Source organism: Pseudonaja textilis, chromosome 8 (genome assembly GCF_049901715.1).
Source record: "Pseudonaja textilis isolate UNSWEBS1 chromosome 8, rPseTex1.2, whole genome shotgun sequence".
Classification (NCBI taxonomy): domain Eukaryota; kingdom Metazoa; phylum Chordata; class Lepidosauria; order Squamata; family Elapidae; genus Pseudonaja; species Pseudonaja textilis.
The window spans coordinates 39,705,099-39,730,868 of NC_141997.1; the positions used below are offsets into that span (position 1 = coordinate 39,705,099).

Here is a 25,770-nt window from a genome sequence, read left to right on the forward strand (position 1 = left end):
TTATCTTTGGAGTTTCTTAGGATGGCTGCTATTTTTCTGTTTGTTTTGAAGGCAGTCTTGATGTGATGCCTGTGTAGTATCTTACTGATTTTGTCTGTAGTACCTCTTATGTAGGGCAGGACAGCTGTTCCATAGGTCTGTTCATTTTCTAGGTCTCCATTATGTCTCAGTGTGTTTTTGGGGATTAGGTCACTGATTTTGCTTTTGTGGAAGCTGTTGGCTGTCAGTACTTTAGTCAGGGTGCATAGTTCAGTCTTTATGTGTGTTTTGTCTGCCAGGCGTTTGGTTCTGGCAAATAGTGTTTTGGCCACGGAGTTTATCTGTGCTGGGTGGTGGTGGGATTGGGCGTTCAGGTAGCAGTTTGTGTCTGTTTTCTTCTGGTATATGGTGTGTCTTAGTGTGCCATCTGTTTTTTTGTAGATTAGTACATCTAGGAATGGTTGTTTGTTTCCATTTCCATTTGTGAATTTGATTTTGGGGTGTTTGCTGTTTAGGTGTGTTAGGAAATTGTTTAGGTTTTCTTTTCCATGGGGCCAAATCACAAATGTGTCATCGATATATCTTAGCCATAGTTTGCGTTTGTGGGTGGCATTGGCTAGATGATAGTTAAACAATAGCCATGCGTTTACTCGGAGCCAGGCTGCACTAAAAGCCTCCAATACAGGAAACACAATGTTGCCAGCCAATCAAGTTAAAAAAAAAAGCTACAGAACAGACAGAAGATATTAGAAACACCAATCAAGCAGATCACAGCAAACTCCAAGACCAATAAACACAGACTAAGACTCCCAACCAATCAGGATGAAGAAAAAACCATTCTGGCACAGCAATAGGCTAGCACCAAATTTAAAACAGAAACGGCTGTGAAAGTCTGACTCACAGATGAACACTATACAGAAGCCTGATGATGGCAGATGAGATTCTGCCAAAACGTTGCTACAACTTTAAAAGCACAACTATAATGACATGGGAAAATATCCGAACAAAGCTGAATACCATGCATATAAATACCTGCAAAACTTAAGAATGATAATATATATATATATATATGTGTGTGTGTGTGTGTGTGTATATATATATATATATATATATATATATACATACATACATACATACATATATATATATATATATATACATATACATTTAACTGTTAAAAGGAAGAAGCAGCTGCAAGCTCACATCACTCTGAGAAGCACAGAGCTGAAGACACAAGCCTGAAGATGATGAATGAGACTTCATTGAAACGTTGCCTAGATACTTCCAATCTTCACGCGGGAGAAAACCCAAATAACCAAATATATATATATATATATATATATATATATATATATATATATATATATATATATATATATATATATATATATATATATATATATATACATATATGCATATATACATATATGCATATATACATATATACATATATATTCTTTCTTTTTGACCTATCTTTTTTTTCTAAGTGATCTGGCATACAGAGTCATAAATTTGAAAGGGATTTTTTTTAAAAACCAAACACATTAGGTGTTGCTTTATGTACTTCCATCTGTCATCTCCTATTGCTGGGAAGAATAACACGTGAACCAGAATTCAGCCAATCAATATTTATTTGTCTCATCCATTGATTACAACACAGCAACAACAATCATTACAAAATATCGAAGTCCTTGTAAGTTATGGGAAAGTATGCAGTTTGAAGTACATCAAAATAACCATCATAGATCTGCTTTTTTTCTCCCATCTGCAGCAAGTAACAAAATGCAATCTTTATAATATGGTTTACTGTAGCTAACATGCCAAATAATAAATCCTCTGCCATTTATTTTGCCCCTCTAAAAAAAAAATCTAAAGAACTGAAAATCTTCCTTGCAGCTTTGATAACATTTTATTTGGACTGGTAGAAACACATGTTTGGGTCCTTGGATTTTTCATCAGTGAACAAACAAAGCTACTTTCAAGATCTAAAAGCATTTCCAGGAATAGCTCTTAAGAACATCCAACCATACAAATTAAAATATTCTGCCATCCAGTTTCTTAAGCATGCAGCCAAATACAGAAACCAGGAAAATGTACTTCAGTAAAAGTTTTGCAAAAGTTTCAGAGTGCAATTATTTCATACACTTATGCTGTTTCTGACAGATTGTGAGGTCCTCACTCCCCCTTCCAATTTTTTTTTTTGGGGGGGGGTAGGTAAGTTTGAGCAGATGTGAAGAATCTGATTACAAATCGTTTTGCATTCTTCCCAGGAAAGAGACAAATACAACACAAAAGAGTATTAACACAACTTTATTGAAACTATTTCAGGGGTCAGCTTTGCAAATGGCTTACCTTTGTACCTGACAGATCTGTGCCAACAAAGAAAGAAATTTTATAAGCAATGGTTTCTCCACTATCACCAAATCCCCCTTCACTAACTGCTCCGTGGGAGATTTACAAACTATTGGAAAATAGCTTGACCCCCTCATCTTTGTAGGGACTCCCACAAAGACAGGGGATGGGGGGGACGGGACGGGACACTATTTTCCAAAGCACCAAAAGTCAAGACAAGAAACAATGGTTGAAATCTAATCAAGGAGAGAAGCAACCTAGAACTAAGGAGAAATTTCCCCATGGTGAGATCAGTTAACCAATGGAATAACTTGCCTTCAGAAGTTGTGGCTGCTCTCCATCACAGAAGGCTTTCAAAAACAAGACAAAACCGGACAACCATTTGTCTGACATGATACAGGGGCTCCTACTCGAGCAAGGGGTTGGACTAGAAGACCACCAGGGTCCCTTCCAACTCTATTATTCTATGTTCTATTTAAGACGTAACTCTGTCCTAACTTACCTGCATCTAACTGAATTCCAATGGATACAATCCTCAGCAGTCAATACATACACCTACTTTTTAACAAGGTAGTTGCTTGCAATATTCACAACTCATGAGTTTCTTTTTTTTTCCTGTGGTCTCAACGAGTTGCGTAAATTAGGAAGAGCCACCAGGCAGCTTTGTCAAATTTTTCAATTCTGAAGGTCAGGATATCAATGGCTGTATATGCTACATATCATTCTATGGAGGAAGACATCAACAAACAAATTAATAATAAAGAGACAGAGTTACAGCAGCAAGGAAGAATCCTGATTTGCAAGAGATCGTGAACCAGTGTTTGCTCGACCCCAATGACTGACTTGCAATTTCTGCCTCCTTTCTATCAACTTCTTTATAACGTTACCTTGAATTAATTACTAAAAAAACCCCGTTTTTAAAGAATCATTTTGAAAGCATCCAACAAATTGCAAACAAGTGGGAGCAGACCTAGTCAATCTCAATTGAACTGTGTAGAATCAAGAGTTAATGTTCTCTTAAAGTCGGTATTTTTCAATACCAATAATGTTTAATTGCCAGTTTATGGGGGTGTGGGGGTGGACATTGGACAGCCAGTCTGGAATGGTATAAGGTTGAGCAGGAAGGGGATCGACTAGAAGACCTTCAAGGTCCCTTCCAACCTTTTTATGTTCTATGGGTGTGTGGCAAATTTACCTGGGCACAAGGCTGGTGAGGATGGCCAAGGAAGGAAGGAACAATATCAAAGCAGAACTAAATCCAGAAGGCTGGAACAGAAATTAGGCTTCAGGTTTTTTCCACGTTCCCTCCTTTTACCCAGATAATGGATGTTCACCTTTTTGTTTTAAACTTTTACTTTCATTCCCAAACAGGCAAACTGACTCAATATGTATTTACCTTGAAGGGAACCTGGGGGGGGGGGGGGTTAAGCCACGAAACCAACAAAGGATTTTCTTTCTACCTTAACCTTGCCTTTCCCCCAACCCCCCTCAACCCGCCAAAATCCTTTAACAAATTAATTAGTCCTAATGAATGAACGCTTCATTTTAGTTAAACGTGCTGCAGTTCATGAATTAAATTTTCATGCGGTGATTAAAGGCTGTTAAAATATGCATGGTTTCGTTAAAATTTTATCATAAATCAGCACAATGTGTTACATATGACAAGGCAACTATTTCCCCATCTCTCTCTCTCCCCCTCTCTTTCTCTCCCCCTCTCTCTTTCACTCTCTCTTTCACTCATTCTCTCATTTTATCTCTCTCTCAATCTCTCTCCCCCTTTATCTCTCTTCATCTCTCTCCCATTTTCTCTCTTATTCTCTCTCTCATTCTCCCTCCCTCCCCCTTTCTTGCTCTTTCTCTCACTCTTATTCTCTCTCTCTCATTCTCTCTCTCCCTGCCATTCTTTCTCTCTCCCTTTCTCTCTCTCCTTTGTCTTTTTCTCTCACTCCCATTTTCTCTCTCATTCTCTCTCTCATTCTCTCCCTTTCACTCATTCTCTCATTTCTCTCTCTCTCATTCTCTCTCACTCCCCCTTTCTCTCTTTCTCTCTCTCTCTCATTCTCTCTGTCCCATTCTCTCTCCCATTTTCTCTCTCTCTCTTTATCACTCTTTTTCTCTCAGTCCCATTTTCTCTCTCACACATTCTCTCATTCTCTCTCTCATTCTCTCTCTCCTTCACTCATTCTCTCATTTTGTCTCTCTCTCTCATTCTCTCTCCCTCCCCTTTCTTTCTCTCTTTCTCTCATTCTCTCTCTCTCCCATTCTCTCTCTCCACTCTCTCTCTCTCTCTCATCCTCTCTCTCCCCCCTTCCCCTTCCCCTCCCTTCTTCCGCTCCGATTGAAATGGTGGAGCGGTGCGTGTGGAAATCAGGGTCGCTTTAGGACTGAAGCATCATCTCGTTCTCCTTCCGGATATTTTTTTTTATATTTTTATTTTTTGGCAGGCGAGAGCTCCTCAGACGAGTTTGCGTTTTAACTTTCGAGATCGATCCCTTCCAGCTCTTCCCCGCCCCGCCACGTAAAATGTACTTTCGCTGCCTCTTAAAGAGAGTGGAAGAAACGCCATCCATTCCCCAGAAGAAGGGCGGAAGGTCACCGCCCGAAAGTTGAAATTGATTCGTGCCTGAAACAGGATCGCTGAAGTTAAGACTTTTGTTTTGTTTTAAAAAGAACCGACTTTTGAAAGCCGACGAAGTTATGGATTCCGTGGACCTCAGGAGCTGGGAAATGGTTCTGTGTGCCACCGCAGAGACAAAATCCCTTCAAAACTTCCCTGTTTACGCCGTCGGCGTGGGTTTTTCTCCCCCTCCACCATTCACGTGCCCCTTCACCTAGCAAGAAATGCCACCGACCACCCTTAAGAGCCTGTAGAGATTTCTCAAGTCATCCAGGTTGTCCCAAAGGTGCTTTTTCAGGAGGCAACCGGACTTCCTTGTTTTTCCTTTCCTCTTTTTCCTTTTGAAGACGTTTCGGAATATAAATCCCTGATGAGAAACAAGGAATATAAGTGCAAGGAATATCAACCCTTCCATTTTCTCCACCATTCTTTCAGAGCTGACGAAGCTTCTTGGATGAGAAGCGAAACGTCTTCAAAAGGAAGATAAAAAAAAAAACAACAACAAGAAAGTCCAGTTGCCTCTTGAAAAAAAAAAACACCTTTGGGGCAACCATCCTTAGATCAACTCAAACCTTTTGTTCTCTGCAAACGACTCCGTTGCAAACTTTCGACTCCGTTGCAAACTTTCGGTGAAGAGAATGGGAGGGCTCTTGGTTTTCCAGGAGTGGCACGAAGGACCCATTCTCAACCAGCATTTATCTGCTCCTGTTGCAGGGATCCTCGAGATGAACCGTCTCGCACGTGTGAACCAGTCCACAATGCTAAATAGATTTCAATACACAGAAAATAAGGGGAAAAAACACGACTTAATTCTGTTAGGAAAATCAGCAGAAAATGTAAACCCCGTTCTGCGCGTGTTTACAGGGAAGGAACAGACAGGAATTGTTAAGTTTATACCAAAAAAATAAAAAAATAAAAAAGATTTGAATTTTATATTAACAAAATAAAAGAGTTGGAAGGGACCTTAGAGGTCTTCTAGCCTAACCCCCTGTTCTAGCAGGAGATCCTGGATATCATTCCAAACAAATGGCTGTTCAATCTCTTCTTAGGCAAGCTTCTCCACTGGTTAATTATTCTGACAGTTAGGAAATTTCTCCTTAGTTCTTAGGTTGATATCAATGGAGATTCTCAGTCATCCAGGTCATGGTTGTCCCAAATGTGCTTTTTCAGGAGGCAACTGGACTTTCTGGTTTTTCTTTGAAGACGTTTTGCTTCCCATCCAAGAAGCTTCTTCAGCTCTGAAGGTCTAGGTTGCTTCTCTCCTTGATTAGTTTCCCTCCATTGCTTTTTGTCTTGCCTTCAGGTGCTTTGGAGAATAGCTGGAAGCCTTGATGAAATCAATGGAATTGACCTGGCCCTTATTCACAAGACACTGCTAAGTGCTCTGGAAAAGGAAACAGGATTGGCTGTGGTTAGTAGTCAGATGGGACACCACCAGGAGATCCCAGAAGTGGAAACCAGGATGCAAAATAAGGTTCCACATTACCACCAAGTAGAAAGTTCAATGAAGCCACCAAAAGTCAAGTCTGAATGAAGGAGACTTGTATTTCCTTCCTCATATTTATGTGTGATTTTTGATGCCTTCATTCTTGCCTTTTTCCTCCTGAAAGGAGACAGTGAAGAAACTGCCTTTGGGATCTGAAATCCCCAATTAAGCTTTTTTTCATATTTAATAAGGGCACATTCTATGCCTTGGCTGCAAAAGCAATCATCCATAGCTTGGACTTAATAAGCCCATCCTGGCCTTTGTGAGGAAATTCCTTTATTAGAACACAGGAACGCTTTTTGAGCATTCAGTCATAGCATTTGTTTCTGGGTAAATTGATAGGCCATTCCTCCCCAACCTCCCAACATCTTAAGGATGACCTAATCTTGAAAAAAAATTGCCTTGCTGTCTTCAAGCAACTTCCTAGATCTATTCCTCTCCAGGGTGATGGGACTAAACTTCTTAGAACTTCCAGTCAATGGGAGAGTTTACAATTGGTGGAACAAAGCTGTAGAGAGATGCGTGACACAAAAACACAGGTTCTCAGCTGGTATACCCTTTCCATCCTCATCATTCATTTCTTGAGAGTAATACTACTAACTTTAAATATCACACTGGTCTAGGTGTTTTTGGTATTAGCTTGATAACAAGTTTTGCCAAGACCTGTATGATCTGTATCTACGTGATACCATAATGATGTTGCCATCTAAAATAAAGCTAAAGAGAAATTGGGTTACCTGGTCATTGGTGAATGCCACCTCCACACCGAGGACACCTTCCTGTTCCTGAGAATGTGAGATGAAAGAAAATACCTGGAAATACCAGTTTACATCTGTTTACGTGTTTTAATATTTCCAGAACATATGTTTGCCTTGCTTTCATCTCATCAATTCATAATCAGCCATAAAAAGGGATATCCAAAGATATCCAGCTATGCCTCCAAAGATCACAGATCTCCCAAACCTGAGTATTTAGATGGATGCTGATATTGGTGAGCATCAAACAGGTCCATCTTGAAGGACCAGCCCCTATTCCAGTGGATTGGGAGATCCAGAGGGGGAATTCCCAATCCACCCAAGGTTCTTTCAGTAGAAACATATGGGAGGAACTGATGGATGAGGAGATCTCCAGCTTCTACTCAGCTTCTTCTTACTCTTGTATGATAGTTTATTGGGTTTGGGTATTGGAAGCATATAGGTTGGAGATCACCACACTTCCATCTTCAAATGAAGAAACATCTGCCTTTCCTTTCAAGATCATGGACAGACAAATGTCTATGCCACTGCAACTGGATTGCTGCCTTATGAGTAAAGCATCCACAAGGTATCTGAGATATCTGTGGAACCCAATGGCAATCAATTATTCTGGATTACTCCAGGCAACCAACTTGTGAATCTGATGGGATCATCGCAGCTCTCTTCTTTTGTCTTTTCACACAAGAGGGATCCAAATAATTAGGACAATTTTTTTTCTCTAACAATGTATTTGTGTGTGCATGTATGTATGTTTAGAAAACTTTTTTATCAGCTGAAAGTTAAGAAGAGTTAGAAATGATAGTGGGGGGAAAAAAACCCTTGATCATGGAATTATGGAGCGAAAGAAAGTTTTTATTCTATAAAGAAAAGCCACATATTCACATTTCCTCTCCCCACATAGTGGTCTCCTTATTCCAAAATGCCCGTATGCATGTTATTCCCAACTGTTTTCTATTGAGACAGATAAAGGGTGGGGGGAGAAACCCAACAAAGAGGCATGAAAAAGATACCTGGATTTGGGCTGTAATAGAAATTAGTCCTTATACTTCATCAGTGGTAGGGTTTTCATTTCAAAGCAAACGGTTTCTGTAAGAGGTAGTTTTCGATGGTCGCTGGGGAGCTGTCCAGCAATAGGAGTTGCTGAAAAAAAAAAAAAAGCACAGCATCTGGTCAACTCAAAACCTCACCCTTAACCGATGCAATTATCATGACCTTCACATTTCAAGAAGGCTCAAAGCACTTTAGGCAGATCTTCCCCATCATAATATATATATATATATATATAAAATCTCTTTAAATCACTCCGCAGTATACTCTACGCTTGGATGCTAAAGACTGTGAAGTATTTCTCGACGTAAACACAAAACTCAGATTCTCATTCAGTCTCTTAAGTGCTGAGCTCTGTTCTCTTAGCATGAGTCGAATCATCTTTAAACTACTCCCAGATTTTGAAAAGCACATTTGAAGTAATCCGTAGAATAATCATCCCAGTTTCTGGGACAGTCCAATCTCTCTGATCTCTGCTGCCCCCTCCCCCCCATATGTTAAAATTCAATCCCCCCATAATTCTTATCCCAGAAGCAAGTGGTTTGATGGTGCTTATGCACTGGAATCTGAGGCAAACGGGGAAGAGACGCTGGTCTTGAGTCTTGCCTCCCATTTGCTTTTCAGAAGCAGTATTCATGTGAGAAGCAACCACGAATGGCCCACCTCCGAGAACCATTCGTTCCAGTCTTCTCCTTAGAATGCCCAGGAATGCAATGAAAGAAACCCAATGAAAAATCCTCCACTGGTTAGGAAAGGAAAATAACTTTAAGAAATTGACCCGCAGAGAGAAAAAGCAACTTTACCTACTGTCACAAATATAACACGTTTGTACTAATATTGCTGTTAAAGATTATTCTGCTCTGTTTGTTTATTGTTTGCTTTGCTTCATTTCACCTCCTTCCCTTCCCCTCCCTCCCTCCCTCCCCTTTTCTTCCCTCCCCTCCTCTCCCTTCCCTTCCCCTCCCTTCCCTTCCTCTCCCTTTTCTTCTCTTCTCTATTTCCATCTCTTGCTTACTTTAAATTCCATGAAGGTCCTACAGCTATTTCATCCAGCTACCTTTCTCTGCATCTTACGGAATATATATATTTCCTGCCAGGAAAGGTCTTGCACTCAGCTTTTTGGAAATGCATTCAAACCTTAAGTTTCCTAACTCTACTTTATTTCCACTAAAACCAGTGGCATTTGAGACTTCTCAGTAGCTAACTCATCCTAGTTGTTGCACTGGGGCTACCTTATAAGTGACTCTAGTGGGATGCTACTTGCATATATGCTATTAGTAGTTTATGAACGAAGAAACTGTAAGCATTTACTCCATTAAGCCACCATAAAAATAAAATATCTAGTTGGCTTAGTAAGATGGGACAGTTTGAACACGCATTGTCAGCTCAGAAGTGAAAACACAATCCCAGGATTGTATCTGTGTGTTTAGCGGTCTCCCAACACCCTGAAATGCCTTGCCTGCTTTCATCCTTGGGCCATCTGAGAAGCATGCAGACGTTCAGAATAGGCCACTTTTCACTGATGAAACTCTCCACTCCCCTGTTCTCACTAAAGAGCCTTGCCAAGCAGCCACACACTCACTACACTGTTGGCGGTTGGTATTCGACCGACAGCCGTCAGTCCTCACAACTGGAGAGCGTCCAATCGTAGTTTGCAAGGAAGCAAGGATCTGAAGGCATGAGCTTGCAAGACGTGCCTTATTGTGCATTTTTCATTACTAACGACAATCTAGAGTTCACAAGATAAATAATGCTAGTCTTTCCCCAACCCATTCCTGACAGAGCAGAGTGCTTGGGATACCCTTCTGAGAGATCTCTAAGTCTGAACTCAGGAAGCCCATGTGACACATTCAAGGCTGAAGATGGAAATTAAAGAGTGCTATAGTCACTTGGGCTATGGGGAAAAATAGGCAGGAGGTAAATAATAGAAAACGTGTGTGTTCATGCCACGAGAACACACACACAAACACACACACACCAATCTCGGGGATCAAAAACAATGCTCCCCAACATTTAAGGAGAACATCAATCCCTTGACTAACATCCTGAATTCATTTTCTCTCTCTTATTATTATTATTATTTCACATTAGTTATTTATTTCCAGTGGCTATTATTGCCCACAATGTGTGTGTGTGTGTGTGCATGCGCGCGCGCGCAAAGGGAATTAGAGATGGGAATTCTGAAACTCATTCTCTGGTTATGGAGACGGGGCCTGTTCATACATGGGAACGAAGACATAAACATTCAAATCCCATATCTCGTGTTAACAGGAGTTCCATTTTAACACACCCGTAAGGGATACCTCTAAAGAAGTAACCAAAGGACCCTAGTTGCACTTACTTTTTTTTTCATCCGTAAAATGGAAATACATTTGTTTGCTGAGGAGTTAAACAAGGCAAGTGTCCTTCCTTTGAGGAACGATCAATCCATAATTTTACAAGCAACATCAGAAATATTGTTTGGTGTAAATAAAGGGCATGTTTTGATATCAGACCTAAAGCAAGTATATCTGGAGGCTTATTATCTTGTTACTTCAAATGGGATTCCACCCCCCCACAAATAAGCACGTTCCTGCTACATTTGAGAAAAACACGACCTCCTTCAAGTTAGATCCGTGACTCTTTCTTTGTTATCCTTCCATCTATGTAACCGGCAGATTAGCAGTAAACCACCAACCTCTGTTTCCTTTGAACCGAGCTAAATTCGGAGCGTAAGATTCACTTAAAAAGTTGGGGTATTGTTTTTGGGGGGTTCTTGGAGGGAAGGAGAAAGATAGGGGAAACTCTAGACCTTCGCTGAAATGTGGATTATTTTAAGGAGGTAATGGGCTATTCTCAAACTCAGCACTCACTTCCTTACTTCCCCCCCCCCCTTTGAATCCCACCCACTCATTCAAGATTATCTAAGCGAATCGCTCCCCAAGAACTAACTGAGCATCCTGTGTTGCTGTTGAAGGGTGCTGAATAAACGGAAGACTTTTCTAAAGAAGGAAGGAGATGCAAGGCATGAATTTGGGTGACAGCAAAGCTCTGAGTGATGCCACCATTGCAAAGATGCCACCGAAGGCAGAATCTCCCAAGAAAGACAATGTCACCCATAAGGGGGGGGGGGCAGCGATTGGCGGGACCTTTTCAAGCAGAAGCAACCTTGAACAATAATGGGTGACTCACAGCTCCCCCTCTACATACAGATCCATGGATTGCAATGGATTCCCACCCCCCAAAAAAACCCCTTTTACGACGATCCCCAAAGGAAATCTCACCAATTTCTCTGGGAAGTGAATATAGCAATTTTGTCCTGCGCATCCATTCTAAACAATCAAGTTCATCGTACAGCTAGTAAAATCCCATTTATTAAGAAGCGGATGAGAGTTGCGCTGAAAGCAACCGCACCAAAGCAGGTTGACTTTTTCAGCACTGAAGTGAGTGGACAGCGTCGGAGCCGCGCCGGGACGATCCCGCTCCAGCAACAACGTCTAAAACGGTCGTACGAAGGGCTTTGGCAACAACGCTTCCTATTTATCTTTAACGACGCTGAACAGAACTGCCCCTTGCCGGGCCTGAAAGCAAAGCGAGCAAAGATTGCGAGCGTTATTGAACCCCACAACCAACAACGCAGAAATCACCCGGCACCCAGAGGCGTTTGCAAGGCAAGGAAAGACGCCGGTTTGGGCTCGGCTGCCGCAGTTTGCGCCCAAAAGTAATAGCAAGTAAATGTACCGACACTGAGCCATCTCGCCTCCGCCGCGTTTTCACCAGGACTCAGCTGGCGCTGCCCGCTATCCTGCGCTCCAGACCTGCGCGGGGCCCAGCACTGCCGGGTTTCTCCCCCCTTACCCATCGCTCCTCCGCAAAGGTGCCAGGAGGGGCCACTGGCTTGGGAACCCCCAGGTCGCGATCGGTTGCCTTGGCCTTTGTCCTCTCTGCGGACTCCTGGGCTGCTTCGACGTGAGGTCGGCTATACAGCTCAGGGGGCGGGGAGGAGAAAGAGGAGGTGGTGGTGGAGGAGGAGGAGGAGGGGGCAAGGGAGGCAGAGCGCAGGAAGGAGGAGGGGAGAGACCAGGCCAGTCCATCAAAACTGGAGGCGCAAGTTCTCGCGAGAGGGAGAACCGGTCGGGAGCCCCGGGATGTGGGCTCAGGTGGAAGCAAGAGCGCATCTCCTGCCAGCCCCGGGGTAGAGCAGGCAGAAGAGTCGAGCGGCCCGGGTTGCAGGAAGGCTCGCCCTGCGCGCTCCCGGGGAGCTGCCAGCCTCAGTCACCTCGGATGTGCTGCTGCTGCGGCGGCGGGGGCGGCAGCCTGGCTGTGCTCGGCGCACAGAGAGCCCTTTCGCCCGGCGCGCTGGTGGCGCTAGGCGCGGATTTCCTCCTGGTCGCCGTTTCCCTCTTGCTCTCCTCCGCCCGCCGAGCCGCCACGATGATGTCCATGAACAGCAAGCAGCCCCACTTCGCCATGCATCCGACCCTGCCGGAGCACAAGTACCCTTCGCTTCACTCCAGCTCGGAAGCCATCCGGAGAGCATGTCTCCCAACTCCGCCGGTAAGAAACAAACCGCCGGACTTTCCACGCCGGGTTGGCCGGGCTCCTATTCTCTCGTTGCCCCTGCCGCCCGGTGGGTGCCTTCTTTGGCTTCAACCGCAGAGGCTGGGACTTACAGTCCCCGTCTCCGCCCTTCTGGAGGGTTAGGTGGAAAGGAGCTTTCCTGCCCCTGAATTTCCCTTCTTTCTTTCTTTCTTTCTTTCTTTCTTTCTTTCTTTCTTTCTTTCTTTCTTTCTTTCTTTCTTTCTTTCTTTCTTTCTTTTTGCGGGTTCTCCTTTCCAAACTGACCTGGCAAAGGAAGGCCGAGAGGCAGCCAACCGAGCCGAAAGCGGCTCTCCTCTGGCACCTTCGCTTTCGCCCATTCTCGCTCTCCCTTCCCGGCTGGCTCGCTCACGGCAGGCTCCCTCGATTTCCCCCCGCGGTGGGAAGGCGGGGGTAGGGGGACTTCTTCGCTCTTCTGTGGCTTAACCAACTTGCCTGTTTTTCTTTCTTTCTCTTTCTCTTTCTCCCCTTTTTTTTTTGCCTCCCCGGTCCTCACTTTCCGTCCTTCTCCTTCCTGCTGTTCCTCTGGCCAAAATGGTTCCCAAACCTTACGCACCGCGCCTCTCTCTCTCTCTCTCTCTCCCCGCTACATCCGTGGACCCTTCCCATTAATTTTCCCGCGGCGGTACAATTTTTCTACCGCTCATCCAACTCCCCGGCGGTGCCTCTGCCCCATCCCTTCTTCTCCTACCATCCCTCGGCCCCCTTCCGCCTTTCTCTTCCGCCTCCCACCCGTCCTTTTCTCCTACGCGACAAAACAACTTTTCCCTTTAATCGCCTTTGCCACGCCGTCCCGCCGCTCCTTTCTCCCTTACCCTTTTTTGGGCTAACGCTTCGGCTTCCCTTCCTCCTTCCTTTCCTTCTCGGGGATGCTTTCTCTCCCCTTCCCCCACATCATGCCCCCCTTTTCCCCCTCTCCCTCGTTGCCCCTTTTCTCTTTGTCGGTTGCAGCTGCAGGGCAATCTCTTCGCCACCCTGGACGAGACGTTGCTGGCGCGGGCGGAGGCTCTAGCCGCCGTGGACATCGCTGTCTCGCAGGGCAAAAGCCACCCTTTCAAGCCGGACGCCACTTACCACACCATGAACAGCGTGCCCTGCACTTCCACCTCCACGGTGCCCTTGGGCCACCACCATCACCATCACCACCACCACCACCAGGCGCTGGAACCGGGCGACTTGCTGGAGCACATCACCTCCCCTTCGCTGGCGCTCATGTCCGGCGGCGGGGCGCACGAGGGGGCGGGCGGCGGGGCCGCAGGCGGCGGCGGCGGCGGCGGTGGAGGTGGAGGCGGGGGCCTGATCTCCACGTCCGCCCACCCGCACTCGCACATGCACGGCTTGAGCCACCTGGCGCACCCGGCGGCCGCGGCGGCCATGAACATGCCTTCAGGCCTGCCTCACCCAGGGCTGGTGGCGGCGGCTCACCACGGAGGCGCCGCCGCCGCCGCGGCCGCAGCTGCAGGCGCCGCCGGCCTGGCTTCGATCTGCGACTCGGACACGGACCCGCGCGAGCTGGAGGCCTTCGCCGAGCGGTTCAAGCAGCGGCGGATCAAGCTGGGCGTGACGCAGGCCGACGTGGGCTCGGCTCTGGCCAACCTCAAGATCCCCGGCGTGGGCTCGCTGAGCCAGAGTACCATCTGCCGCTTCGAGTCGCTCACGCTCTCGCACAACAACATGATCGCGCTCAAGCCCATCCTGCAGGCGTGGCTGGAGGAAGCCGAGGGGGCCCAGCGCGAGAAAATGAACAAGCCGGAGCTTTTCAACGGCGGCGAGAAGAAGCGCAAGCGGACTTCCATCGCGGCGCCGGAGAAGCGCTCCCTCGAGGCTTACTTCGCCGTCCAGCCGCGACCCTCCTCGGAGAAGATCGCCGCCATCGCCGAGAAATTGGACCTCAAAAAGAACGTGGTGCGCGTTTGGTTTTGCAACCAGAGACAGAAGCAAAAACGCATGAAATTCTCCGCCACCTACTAAAGCCGGGCCTTAAAGTCTAGTTGAACCCGGGGGCTTGGTTTGGACGCCCGGAGAGGGACGAGCAACTGAAACTGAGTTGGGAAGAGAGAGGAAAGCGAGACAAACGCGCACACACACGCACACGCACGCACACACAAAACCCCCCCCGAGTAGTCTCCCTCTCGGAATCCACCCCATGCAAACTGAGCTTGGCCCAGAGAAAGGACCCGCGCACAGCCCCCCCCCCCCCCACCCCTACGAGACCTTGGCAGCCTGGGGAGGGCGGAGACTTTGGGATAGGGGGAGGGGGGCACCGAGGGGCGAGGGCTGCGCGGAGAGGGCAGCAACTGAAGTTTGGGAAGGCAACGGACTTCTCCTTTGGACTAAAGACTCTTTGGGGAGATAATAATAAGAAAAATAATAATATCGCTGCGGGGACGAGCAGGGACCTAGCGATACCCAAGCGAGACGCTGCGGAGAATCTCGAGCGAGGGCCGGCTCCGCCTCTCTTTTTCCTTATCTTTGGCAGATTTGGGAAGTGGGAAAGGAAAAAAAGGGGGGGGATTTGGGAGGGGGCGAACTGCGGGACTGGAAGGTTGGGCGAAGGTAGAGATGGGTTGATTTCTTGGGTCGGGTCCCTTCGGAAAGCGAGGACGAACTGCTGCAGAAACAAACACACACACACACACACACACACACACACACACACACACACACACACACGAGTATTGTAGACGAAACCACGAGGTCTTTTTGCAGATAATGATTATTCCGGTTATCCTTGTTGTTACGAAATTGCTGGTTGACGCGGAAGGGAAAATCTGCGGAATAAGTGCTGATTTGGCTTTCTTCGTTTTACATTGTCGTTTTCCGCTTTCCAGCATGAGTGTCCCTTCGCTTGTCACGCCAGGGATTGCTTTCTTTTCCATTGACAAAATGAATGGCTCCCTTTCTTTCTTTCTTTCTTTCTTTCTTTCTTTCTTTCTTTCTTTCTTTCTTTCTTTCTTTCTTTCTTTCTTTCTTCCTTCCTTCCTTCCTTCCTTCCTTCCTTCCTTCCTTCCTTCCTTTTCTTTGTTCGCGTTTGTTTGTTTGAGGGGTGGTTGAAAAACACTGCTTTGAAAAAGGGGGCAGGGAAAATGTCTTCATGGATTTGGTGAAGGACCCGCCAATGTATCCAAAAGTCGTTGCTATTTCAGAATTAGTGATTCTCCCCACCCCCACCCCCACTCCCTCGCTTCCATTCTCCACCTCCCTACTTTCTTCAGTGTAAGAAACGGCGCCCTTTGGAAATTATTTCCGTCCGCGGGTTGGTTTGGCGTTTAAAAGTGAAGTTACAACAAACTTCGAGTTTTCTTTAAAAAAAGGTAGGAATTAAGAGACACCCGAGTTGGCAATGCGGATTTTTTTCCGTCCCCTTCGTTAGTCGGCAGGGCGAAATCAGCCTAAGCTTTTTGAAATTGAAACTTTGGGGTTTACCTAAGAGGGGGTAACTTTACATACTTTAGCTTTGTGAGAGATGGCGGCTGTTTTTCGTTAATTCAACCGAGGTGGAACCTAAAATAACTTGGCAAAGTTAATCCCGAATCGATTAAAGGGCCGGGAAGGGGAGGGAAATAGTTTTTTTTGAAGAACTTGGGGTGGGGGGGAGGAGGAGGGAGACGAGAAAAGCATTTTCCGCTCAGTCATAAACTTGAAAAAAGCAAAAAAAAAAAAGCAAAAGAAAAAAGTCGAAGGCCACTCGTAGTTTTGCACCGTTTTAAGGGTCCTTTGCCACCCGCACTCCGGACGTCAGAAAGTCTCGTTTTTGAAGAGTTTTTGAAGAGCCACGAAACAGCGGACTTCGTGGCCTCCGGGTGATGAAGAAAGCCGCCTCACAATTGGTAAACGGAGGGGTGCAATTCTGACACATAGTCAGAGCAGATGCTCCATGAAGGAGAAGCAGGGAGGGCAGATAAATAAATAAATAAATAAATTGTAGTTTCTATAGAAAAGGCTTTAAACTCCGAAACGATGCTTTGATTTTTATTTTTTTTTAATGCAAAAGACAGTCAAAGGAAAGGGGGAAATGGGGAGGGTAATGCATGCACATCCCGAAAAGGTTTAACGACCAGGTCTTTGGAAGCGCGTTTGTTTATTGCTTTATTTACGCTTTAATAATTTATAACACGTGTTGAGGGTGTTTATTTTTTATTTTTTTGTAAGTGCATCCTCGTTTGCAGAGCAAACATTCTATGCATTTGAAGCCAAGCGCTAAAACGTTAGTTTCAAAAATATGTGGGTTTTCCCCTCTTCTTCTTTCTTCTTCTTCTTCTTCTTCTTCTTCTTCTTCTTCTTCTTCTTCTTCTTCTTCTTCTTCTTCTTCTTCTTCTTCTTCTTCTTCTTCTTCTTCTTCTTCTTCTTCTTCTTCTTCTTCTTCTTCTTCTTCTTCTTCTTCTTCTTCTTCTTCTTCCTCCTCTTCCCCTTCTTCTTTCTTTTCCTTCCTCCTCCTCCTCCTCCCCTCCTCCTCCTCCTCCTCCTCCTGTAAATGGGTGTGATTTCATACCGTCCTGCTGTTTATTCTTTGAGCAAAAAAAAAAAAAAAACAAGAACATAAACCCACAAACTCAAGCATGCACACTGCACATGCACAAGTGGAGTCATGTCACGTTACTTGCATTTAGGTAGGGGTGTGTGTGTGTGTGTGCGTTTGTGTGTGTTTTAAATGCAGAGCAAGCAACAAAAGGCAAAGGCATTTGTAAATATTTTCTTTAATGCACAGAGAGGTTAAAAAAGTTAGAACCACGTGTCACTGAATATTCCATGTATGTTTGCTGAGCTTTCTCCTTCGCTGAGTCATGCGGATGTTTTTAATTTTTTTCAAAAGTTTCAAGATCCTTTACAGGTACGTCTGTACACCAAATCATACACTAGACTAGAGAGACGGATCCCAGCAAACCTAGAAATAAAACCTGGAAAAAAAAACCCCCAGAAAGTATTATTATAATTCGTAATTTATTTGATTTAACTTGGAGGGGGGCTTTTTTGTTTTTTGTTTTTTGTTTTTTTCTTGAAACAGGGCTGCTAAATATAATACATCAGTATCGAGGCTTCGAGCCCCCAACACACCCCCAGGAGGAAAGGACACTAAAATAAGCAAGACAAAGAGCCTACCAAAAAATTTTGAACAAATCAAGAGTTGTATTTTTCTGCTAAATTCAGAAATCCTTACTATAAGATAGATCTTATGTGCGAATGGATGCTCTGAATAAAATGAACTATATAATTAGCTGCGTGTTTCTTGACCTTTTATTCGGTACCATGCTAAATCATGGAAGGCTAAAGTTTTTTTTAAAAAAAAACCTGCATTTTTTGCCTCTTTTTTAAAAAAAACGCCTTCTTTTTCGCATCAGAAAAAAATATCAATTGACTGAACCAAGTCCCGATTAATCTATTGCTCTTCCCGGCGAAATAACCACCTTTGGTTCAGTGCAAGTGAAAGTTCCTGGAACAAAACTCGTCGCTCAGCTCAGCTCTACTTAGACATTGGCTTTAAAGTAATCCTATCGACTCCCGATCCAGTTAAACTTACTTAGCAGTGACGGCAGCCAGCTCTGCAATTCCCTTTTCTTGAAAATAAGCAAGGCCAACAACCTTCAGAAACAGAGGGAATTGCTTGTGTATATATATATATGTAAAAGTTTTCCTCGTAAAGCCGCCCTAGATCAGATCCGCTATAGCTTGGAGTCGGGTTTCGGGGGTCTTTTCCCAAAGAAATTATTGCTAAAACTGATGCAGAGACGCTGTTCCGAGGAGCTAGGGAGAAGTTCGTCCCGTAATTTGGATCCATTTCTCCGTGGTGGTTTCTCTTTTAAACCGGTTCAGCTTCCGTTTTGGCCGTAAACCTGTGAACCAAAAGGGGTTGTGGCGTTGTCAAGAAACCATACGATCTGAAGATTGTGACTCTCGTTTCCTCCCCCTCACCCCCAGCCCACAATTTTTGGCATGCGGGGAGGAGTTGGGAACTCGAAAGGGGAGCTTAAAAAAAGGTTTATTTTTCCTCCGTTTGTTTTCTCCCTAAAACAAGCTTTTTCTTTCTTTCTTTCTTTCTTTCTTTCTTTCTTTCTTTCTTTCTTTCTTTCTTTCTTTCTTTCTTTCTTTCTTTCTTTCTTTCTTTCTTTCCTTCCTTCCTTCCTTCCTTCCTTCCTTCCTTTCTTCCTTCCTTCCTTCCTCCCTTCCTTCTTTTTTTGTTAATTCCAATGTCATCTGATTTTTTAAAAAATAATAATAATAAATGCATTTGTAAAATGACAATATTTTATACCCAAGTTTGATCGGATATCTTTTTTTTTTTTTTTTGAGAATCAGGAATGACCAAATAAAATGAACATCGAATCGTGCTTTTACTTTTTCCTTATCTGTGGTAGGGCGCTAAGAGAGGGTGATCTTTGGTCTCTCTTAAAATAAACACCACAAACGAGGTGGAAAGGGCGGGCGGGGGCTTAACTTCAGCATCCACACCTATTGAGAGATACAGATTTTGGTGGGGACAAATGACAAGCAAAGGGGCAATTAATACATAAGACATTTGCAAGGCTGCCAGATTTCATATTGATTCGCGATTGTAAAACCCAGCTGATCATTATTTGATGAGGTAGGTAGATGTGCCGGATAGAATCTTATCGAATAGGAGTGAGCTTCACTGAATTCGGGTAAATTGCTCTCAGATATAAGCCTCTGGGACTCTTGCTTTTAACCCTGAAGCTGGACGGAGGAATTTTAGGGCATCTATCTTTACTCTAGAGAGTAAAGATAGATGCAGAGAAGTGTTGCTTGAGTACAGCTACAAAACTTTCCCTTTGTGAAAGTCCCATCTGGGGAAGGAAGGAAGGAAGGAAGGAAGGAAGGAAGGAAGGAAGGAAGGAAGGAAGGAAGGAAGGGGAAAAAAAGCCATTTATTTCATTGCAAAAGAGGCGCACCAATTTCCACTTTGGAAACCACGCAGTTTTTAAATGCACCTTTTCCATGGGCCAAGAGGCTGGATTCTTAAGGACCCACTGGTGTCTCCTAGCCTGGATTTGAAACGAAAACATTTGATTGGGAACCGAAGCAGGTGTTTTTGCCCCTAGGACAGTCCCAGCGCGTTGGTAGAGTAAGCCTCAGAGGAAAAACAACCAGAAAAACAACTGCTTCCACAATTCCCAGCTTTGAGGAAGTCGGAGCGTCTCCGGAGAGATTAAAAACCCACCAGGCTTCTTAACTCCTTGGAGTAACCCGGCCTCGCTATGGACTTGCTACCTGAAAGCAAGAAGCGAGCTGCTTTCTGTAGGAGTTAAGAGGTGTCTGGATGGCAGGGCTTTCCCGCACACGTTGTCTTGGTAGGGCCCAGACAAAACATTCGCAGAGGGCGTCTCGAGCTTTGAACTGAAGGTCTGGAAAGGACGGCTGAAAGCATCTCCTCCCTCAACATGGATAGGGGCCTATCTTTGGCTCTTCATATGTGATTTCTCCCACCTCCCCCTGGGCCTTCTCAGCCCCCTCCCCGCAACACACACACACACACACACACACACACCGTTTTTCTCCGCCTCCAACCCAGATTTTGCCTTTCAAATTGAGATGAGCCCCTCCTCAAACAAAGAACCAACAGATAAGAGTTGGAATGGATTTCTCTGTTTCCCCGCCCTGCCCTTCGAGCTTTTTATCTCGTCTCAGCCCAGTCTCTTCCTGGATACAGGGAGTCCTCGATTTACAACAGTTCATTTAGTGACCGTTCAAAGTTGCCATTTGTTCAGAAATGGTGTAGGGTCTCCCGCTTGGGTTGGACTAGATGACCTATAAGGTCCCTTCCAACTCCAACTATCTGTTATCTGTTAAAGTGACAACTGTGACATTGAGGGGGAAGAAAAAAAGGACCCGTGGTGATCACCGGGATTAAAATTCAGATGCTTGGCAACTGACCTGTATGCGTGATGGGGTTACAGTGTCCCAGGGCCATGGGATCAACTATGCTGACCTTCTGACAAGCAAAAGGTGAGGAAGCCAGGTTGACTTAAACAACCTGCAGTGGTTTACTTAAGAGCAGTAGGTTATAAAATGGGGGAGGGACGGGGGAAACCCTCCCTTAACAAATGTTTCCCTTAGCAAGGTAACATTTTGGGCTCAATTATAGTCATAAATTGAGAGTTCTCTGCATTAAGCCTGTATTTGATCCCAGTACAAAAAGTCGATAATTTCCTACAACGGTGCAAGAAACTGTCCCCAAATCCGGACGGATGAAAGATATTCTTTGCATCGTGGTCCTGGATATAATAATAATAATAATAATAATAATAATAATAATAATAATAATAATAATAATAATAATAATAATAATAATAATAATAATAATTAATAGTAATAGTGGTAATAGTAGTAATAGTAATTGTAATTGGAGCCCTTGGAGCAATATCTAAAGAGCTACCTCTCTATTTGGAAATTCTGAATTTATCAGACTTGAATACCCTGATTCTACAAAAAACCACTTACTTGGAACAGCTTATATCCTCCAACCCTACCTGAATAGTTCCTAGGTCCTTGGTTAGGACTCGAACTGTTGAGCTACCAACCAGTCCCAAAGGCTGTGAATCTCACCAAAGAAATAATAATAATAATAATAATAATAATAATAATAATAATAATAATAATAATAGTAATAGTAATAGTAATAGTAATAGTAATAATAGTATAAAAGCTCTGAATCCCATTTCTTTCCCTCCCCCGGAACGATTTCTCCTTGCAAAAAACCAACACGGAGCTACTCCTCCGATTCCAAAGCTTCCCATGTAAACCGAGAGGCACGCCTCAGAATAACTTCACCTGCTTCTTCCTTCCTTTTTTTCCTCGGTGAAAAAGGGAGATCCCTTAATTGATTACCTCTACCCGAGCCGCAAACATTCCCCCTTACTCCTGGGAACCTGCCCCCATCCCCTTAGACAAGTCTCCGATGAGCATTAATTAATCTGTGTTTTTAAAAGGTTGATAAAATATGAGCGCTTCTCCTCCCGCCCAGGCCCGGGAAATCGGGCGAGGAGCCAGGAAGGCAAAAGGTACCGTAGGAGAGAGGGAGCCAATCGCGCGCCTTCCTCTCCCCCCACACACACACACTTCCAACCGCTGCAAACACAATTACCCCGCCGCCCTCTGCATAATTCATGGGCTGAGATTTGGAAAATTAATAAAATGAATTATAACAAGAGGCTAATTAAAAACTTTAGTAATTGTTGTCGAGGCGGCTTGATGGGAGGCGGGCTTCCGCCAGGCGCCCCTCGCCTTTCTTTAAAAGAAAGAAAGAAAGAAAGAAAGAAGGAAGGAAGGAAGGAAGGAAGGAAGGAAGGAAGGAAGGAAGGAAAGAAAGAAAGAAAGAAAGAAAGAAAGAAAGAAAGAAAGAAAGAAAGAAAGAAAGAAAGAAAGAAAGAAAGAAAGAAAGAAAGAAAGAAAGAAAAGTTGCTAGGATGAATATTAATATTAGTACTGCTAACCGTTGGGTGGGAAGGAAGGTCCGGGCTGTGGAGGGATGTGGAGGTCTTTGGCGGGCGAAGAAAAGAGTCGAGGTTAGGACCACGGATTTACAGGGGTTTCCCCACATCACTCACCCCGACTTCTTTTCGAATTTGATTCCCGAGGAGGGCCGGTTTGGAAATTGGGACTCAAGCGGCGGCTTCGAACAAAACAAAGGAGCGGAACGTTTATCAACAAAGTGGGCTTTTCCTCCGAACCTCACCCCCTTGTCCAAGTGAAAAAGACTACAATCTTTCAAGCAATTGTGTTTATTCCAGATGAAAGCTTATTATTCCAGCCTATTTTTCTATAATTTTCAGAATCCCAAAATAACAATTTCATAATTATGGTATTAAAGGCAGCTTTGTAGTAACCTAAATTCACTTCCTGTTTTCCTCCCTCCCTCCCTCCTTCCCTTCTTTCCTCTCCTTCCTTCCTTCCCTCCTTTCTTCCTTCCTCTCCTCTCCGTCCTTCCTTCCTCTTCCTTCCTCTTCTCCCTTCTCTCTTCCTCATTCCTTCTTTCCTTCCTCTTCCTTTCTTCTTCTTCCTTCCTTCCTTCTTCCTTCCTTCCTTCCTTTTCCTCCTTCCTTCCTCCCTCCTTCCTCTCCTTCCTCTCCTTCCTTCCTTCCTTCCTTCCTTCCTTCCTTCCTTCCTTCCTTCCTTCCTTCCCTTCTCTGCCTTTGTCTCTTTCCATCCTTTCTCCCACTGGCTACCACCTCCCCAAGTTATGAAATAAGCCAAGGAAACATAATTGCTCTGAACTTTTAACTTCTATGAATCCCCGCCAAGAACGCTGACGGCAAGGTAGCGTGGGAGTTGTAGTCCGGCTCCAAAAGGTCTGGAAAGCTTGAGGCTGCCTACTCTAAAATCCCGTTTTCCCAACACTATTCCTCTTTGCAAAACGAGAGGCGCGCCGTGCGTTAAGTCGCCGGCTACCTTAAAAAGCGCTTACCCAGCGCGTTTGCGGGAGGTGGCGAGAACAAACTGCGGCCGTAAAGAGACGGAGCGTGTGGTTTCCCAGCGAGTAATTTGGAGCCTCCTTGCTCATTGTGACTTTCCAGAGTCACCACGACCTTTCAAAGGGCCCCAGCCCTGAGTACTCCCAGTTCCGATCCCGTGACAAGACAGGGGAGCCGTTTCAGCCTCTCTCCCACCCACGACCCACCCCTTCTGTTTCGGGGTGCATCGTTAGGTGCAGACAATGAAGCAACTTACGGAGGAACAAATCCATTTGACTCAACCCCGTTTATTTTTAGGTGAATTTGAGGACGAAGGACCAACGAACAACGTCCTCTTTCCCCCTGCCCCCCTTCACAAAATAACCCGGGTCAATCTTGACGCGTTCCCTTTTCCCATCAATTGGGCACGAGAGCCCTTTGCGGGATCTGCGAAGCCACTGGGCAGGGGGGATCCAGGGCGCCGGTATGCGGTATAAAGACGATCCTAAATGGTTGGTGGGAAGAAAGCGGCGCTACAATGGACGTATTCCTTGCTACGCGAGGTCTTAATTGTCCTCATTTGTCGGCTGCAGAGCTGAGACGTCGTGGGAAGGAGTCGAGAGGAGCCAGGGAAAATACTTCATTTTGCTTGAGTAAAATGAAGCCGGCAACTAATTGAGATCAACCACACTAAAGGGCCCTGAGCTGGACAGATTTTTGGGGGTGAGCTCGAAAGTTTTGGGGGTGGAAACACCTTGGGGGTCCAGGAGAGTGGGGAGCCTTATTTAAGGAGCGATCCTCAAAAGTTTGGAGGTTTAGAAAAAAAGAGAAACCAGTAAATGTCAATCCCAAAGGTGCTTTTTTTTTCAAGAGGCACCTGGACTATCTCGTTTTTCTTAGAAGACCTGTCGATTCTCATCCAAGAAGCTGTTAACAGATAATCGGAGTTGGAAGGGACCTTGTAGGTCATCTAGTCCATCCCACCGCCCAAGCAGGAGACCCTAAGCCATTTTTGACAGATGGCAGTCCAATCTCTTCTTGAAAGCCTCAAGTGATGAAGCTCCCACAACTTCTGAGGGCAACTTCTGTTCCATTGGTTCATTGTTCTCACTGTCAGAAAGTTTCTCCTTATTTCCAGGTTGAATCTCTCCTTGTTCAGTTTCCATTATTCCTTGTCTGGCCTAGAAAATAGCTTGACCCCTTCCTCTCTGTGGCAGCCCCTCAAATATTGGAAGAAGCTGAAAGAAGAAGCTTCTTGGATGAGGAGCGAAACGACTTCAAGAAAAAACAAAGATAATCCAGTTGCCTCTTGAAAAAAAGCACCTTTGGGACAGCCTTGACCCGGATGGCTGAGAATCTCCATAGACACTAAACGTTAAGTGGTTGCATCCTATTCAAGCATTTTCCAATTTCTCTCCAACTTCGCTGTCCATGGTACCACCTTGAAACAGAAAGGGACCTGACTGCTAGCTCTTTCATTGAGGTCCTTCTTGCTTTGATACCTTTGGGGCACGATCTGCTGGAGCACCCCTTAAAGCCCTGCCGTATCAACATTGTTTGGTTGTAGATAACGGGACCTCATCTTCCTGAAGAAGTTTAAGTTCAGCAATTTTTAAAAAAAAAGGTATGTAAAAGTGTCTGGTAATCCTAGAGATGTCTTCTAATAGGAGGTCATTGAGCTCAATTAGTTTTACTACCCAATAGTAAAGTGAGTCTGCTTGGTGTCAGTGTTGTCCCTTAGCAACTGCCTGGATACGTCCCTGTAGCTTTCTTAGTAAGACCCTTTCCTTCCCTCCCCCTTCCCTTCCCTCCCCTTCCCTTTCCTCTTCCTTTCATTCCCTTTCCTCTTCCTCTTCCTCTTCCTCTTCCTCTTCCTTTCCTTTCCTTTCCTTTCCTTTCCTCTCTCTCCTCTCCTCTCCTCTCTCTCCTCTCCTCTCCTTTCCTTCTTCCCTTCTCTTCCATTCCCTTTCCTCTTCCCTTTCCTTTCCCCTTCCCCCTTTCCCCTTTTCTTCCCTTCTCTTTCCTTCCCTTTCCTCTTCCCTTTCCTTTCCTTTCCTCTTCCCCCTTTCCCGTTTTCTTCCCCTTTCCCCCTTTCCCCTCTTTCTCCCTCCTTTCCCTCCCCCTTTTCCCTCTTCCCCCTTTCCCCTTCCCCCTTTTCTTTCCTTTTTCCTCCCTTCCCCCACCCTTCCCTTCCCTAGTGGTTTGCCATTGCCTCTTTCCTAGGTTGACAGAAAAGAATTGGCTTGAGGCCCCTAGCTTCATGCCTAATGTGGGACTATAACTCACAGTCACCTGGGTTCTAAGCTCAGCCACTACACCACCTCACCCAGCACCCGGTGCATCAAAGTTCCTTTGTTCAGCCATCTGGTTTCCTGCTTGTGCAGTGGAGAAGTTTGGATCCCAATGGAATCCATGAGCTGCAGACATGTAGACCTTGAGCTGAGTTGAATCAAAGAGGGTTTTGCTGGTTTGCACTCTTATTAGATTGCAGATGAAACCCACACCACAGAAGCAAAATAATGAGGCAGGGCCATAAATTTCAAGCAGTGCTGC

The 25,770-nt window shown here is 45.1% G+C and overlaps 1 protein-coding gene and 1 long non-coding RNA gene across 2 annotated transcripts; one reads left to right on the top strand and one right to left on the bottom strand.

Annotated features, from left to right (window-relative positions):
* Nucleotides 1-5,567: 5,567 nt before the first annotated feature.
* LOC148125180 (uncharacterized) lies at nucleotides 5,568-12,239 on the bottom strand. The gene is made up of 4 exons (XR_015744459.1): nucleotides 12,074-12,239; nucleotides 8,200-8,329; nucleotides 7,172-7,219; nucleotides 5,568-6,332 (listed from the first exon to the last, which is right to left on the bottom strand). It is a non-coding gene; the product is annotated as an uncharacterized LOC148125180 (long non-coding RNA).
* An 89-nt stretch (nucleotides 12,240-12,328) lies between these two features.
* On the top strand, nucleotides 12,329-14,859 carry POU4F1 (POU class 4 homeobox 1). The gene is made up of 2 exons (XM_026705379.2): nucleotides 12,329-12,772; nucleotides 13,766-14,859. The coding sequence occupies exons 1-2, from the start codon at nucleotides 12,500-12,502 to the stop codon at nucleotides 14,783-14,785; spliced, it is 1,293 nt and encodes a 430-aa protein (XP_026561164.2). The 5' UTR covers nucleotides 12,329-12,499; the 3' UTR covers nucleotides 14,786-14,859.
* The last annotated feature ends 10,911 nt before the right edge of the window (nucleotides 14,860-25,770 follow it).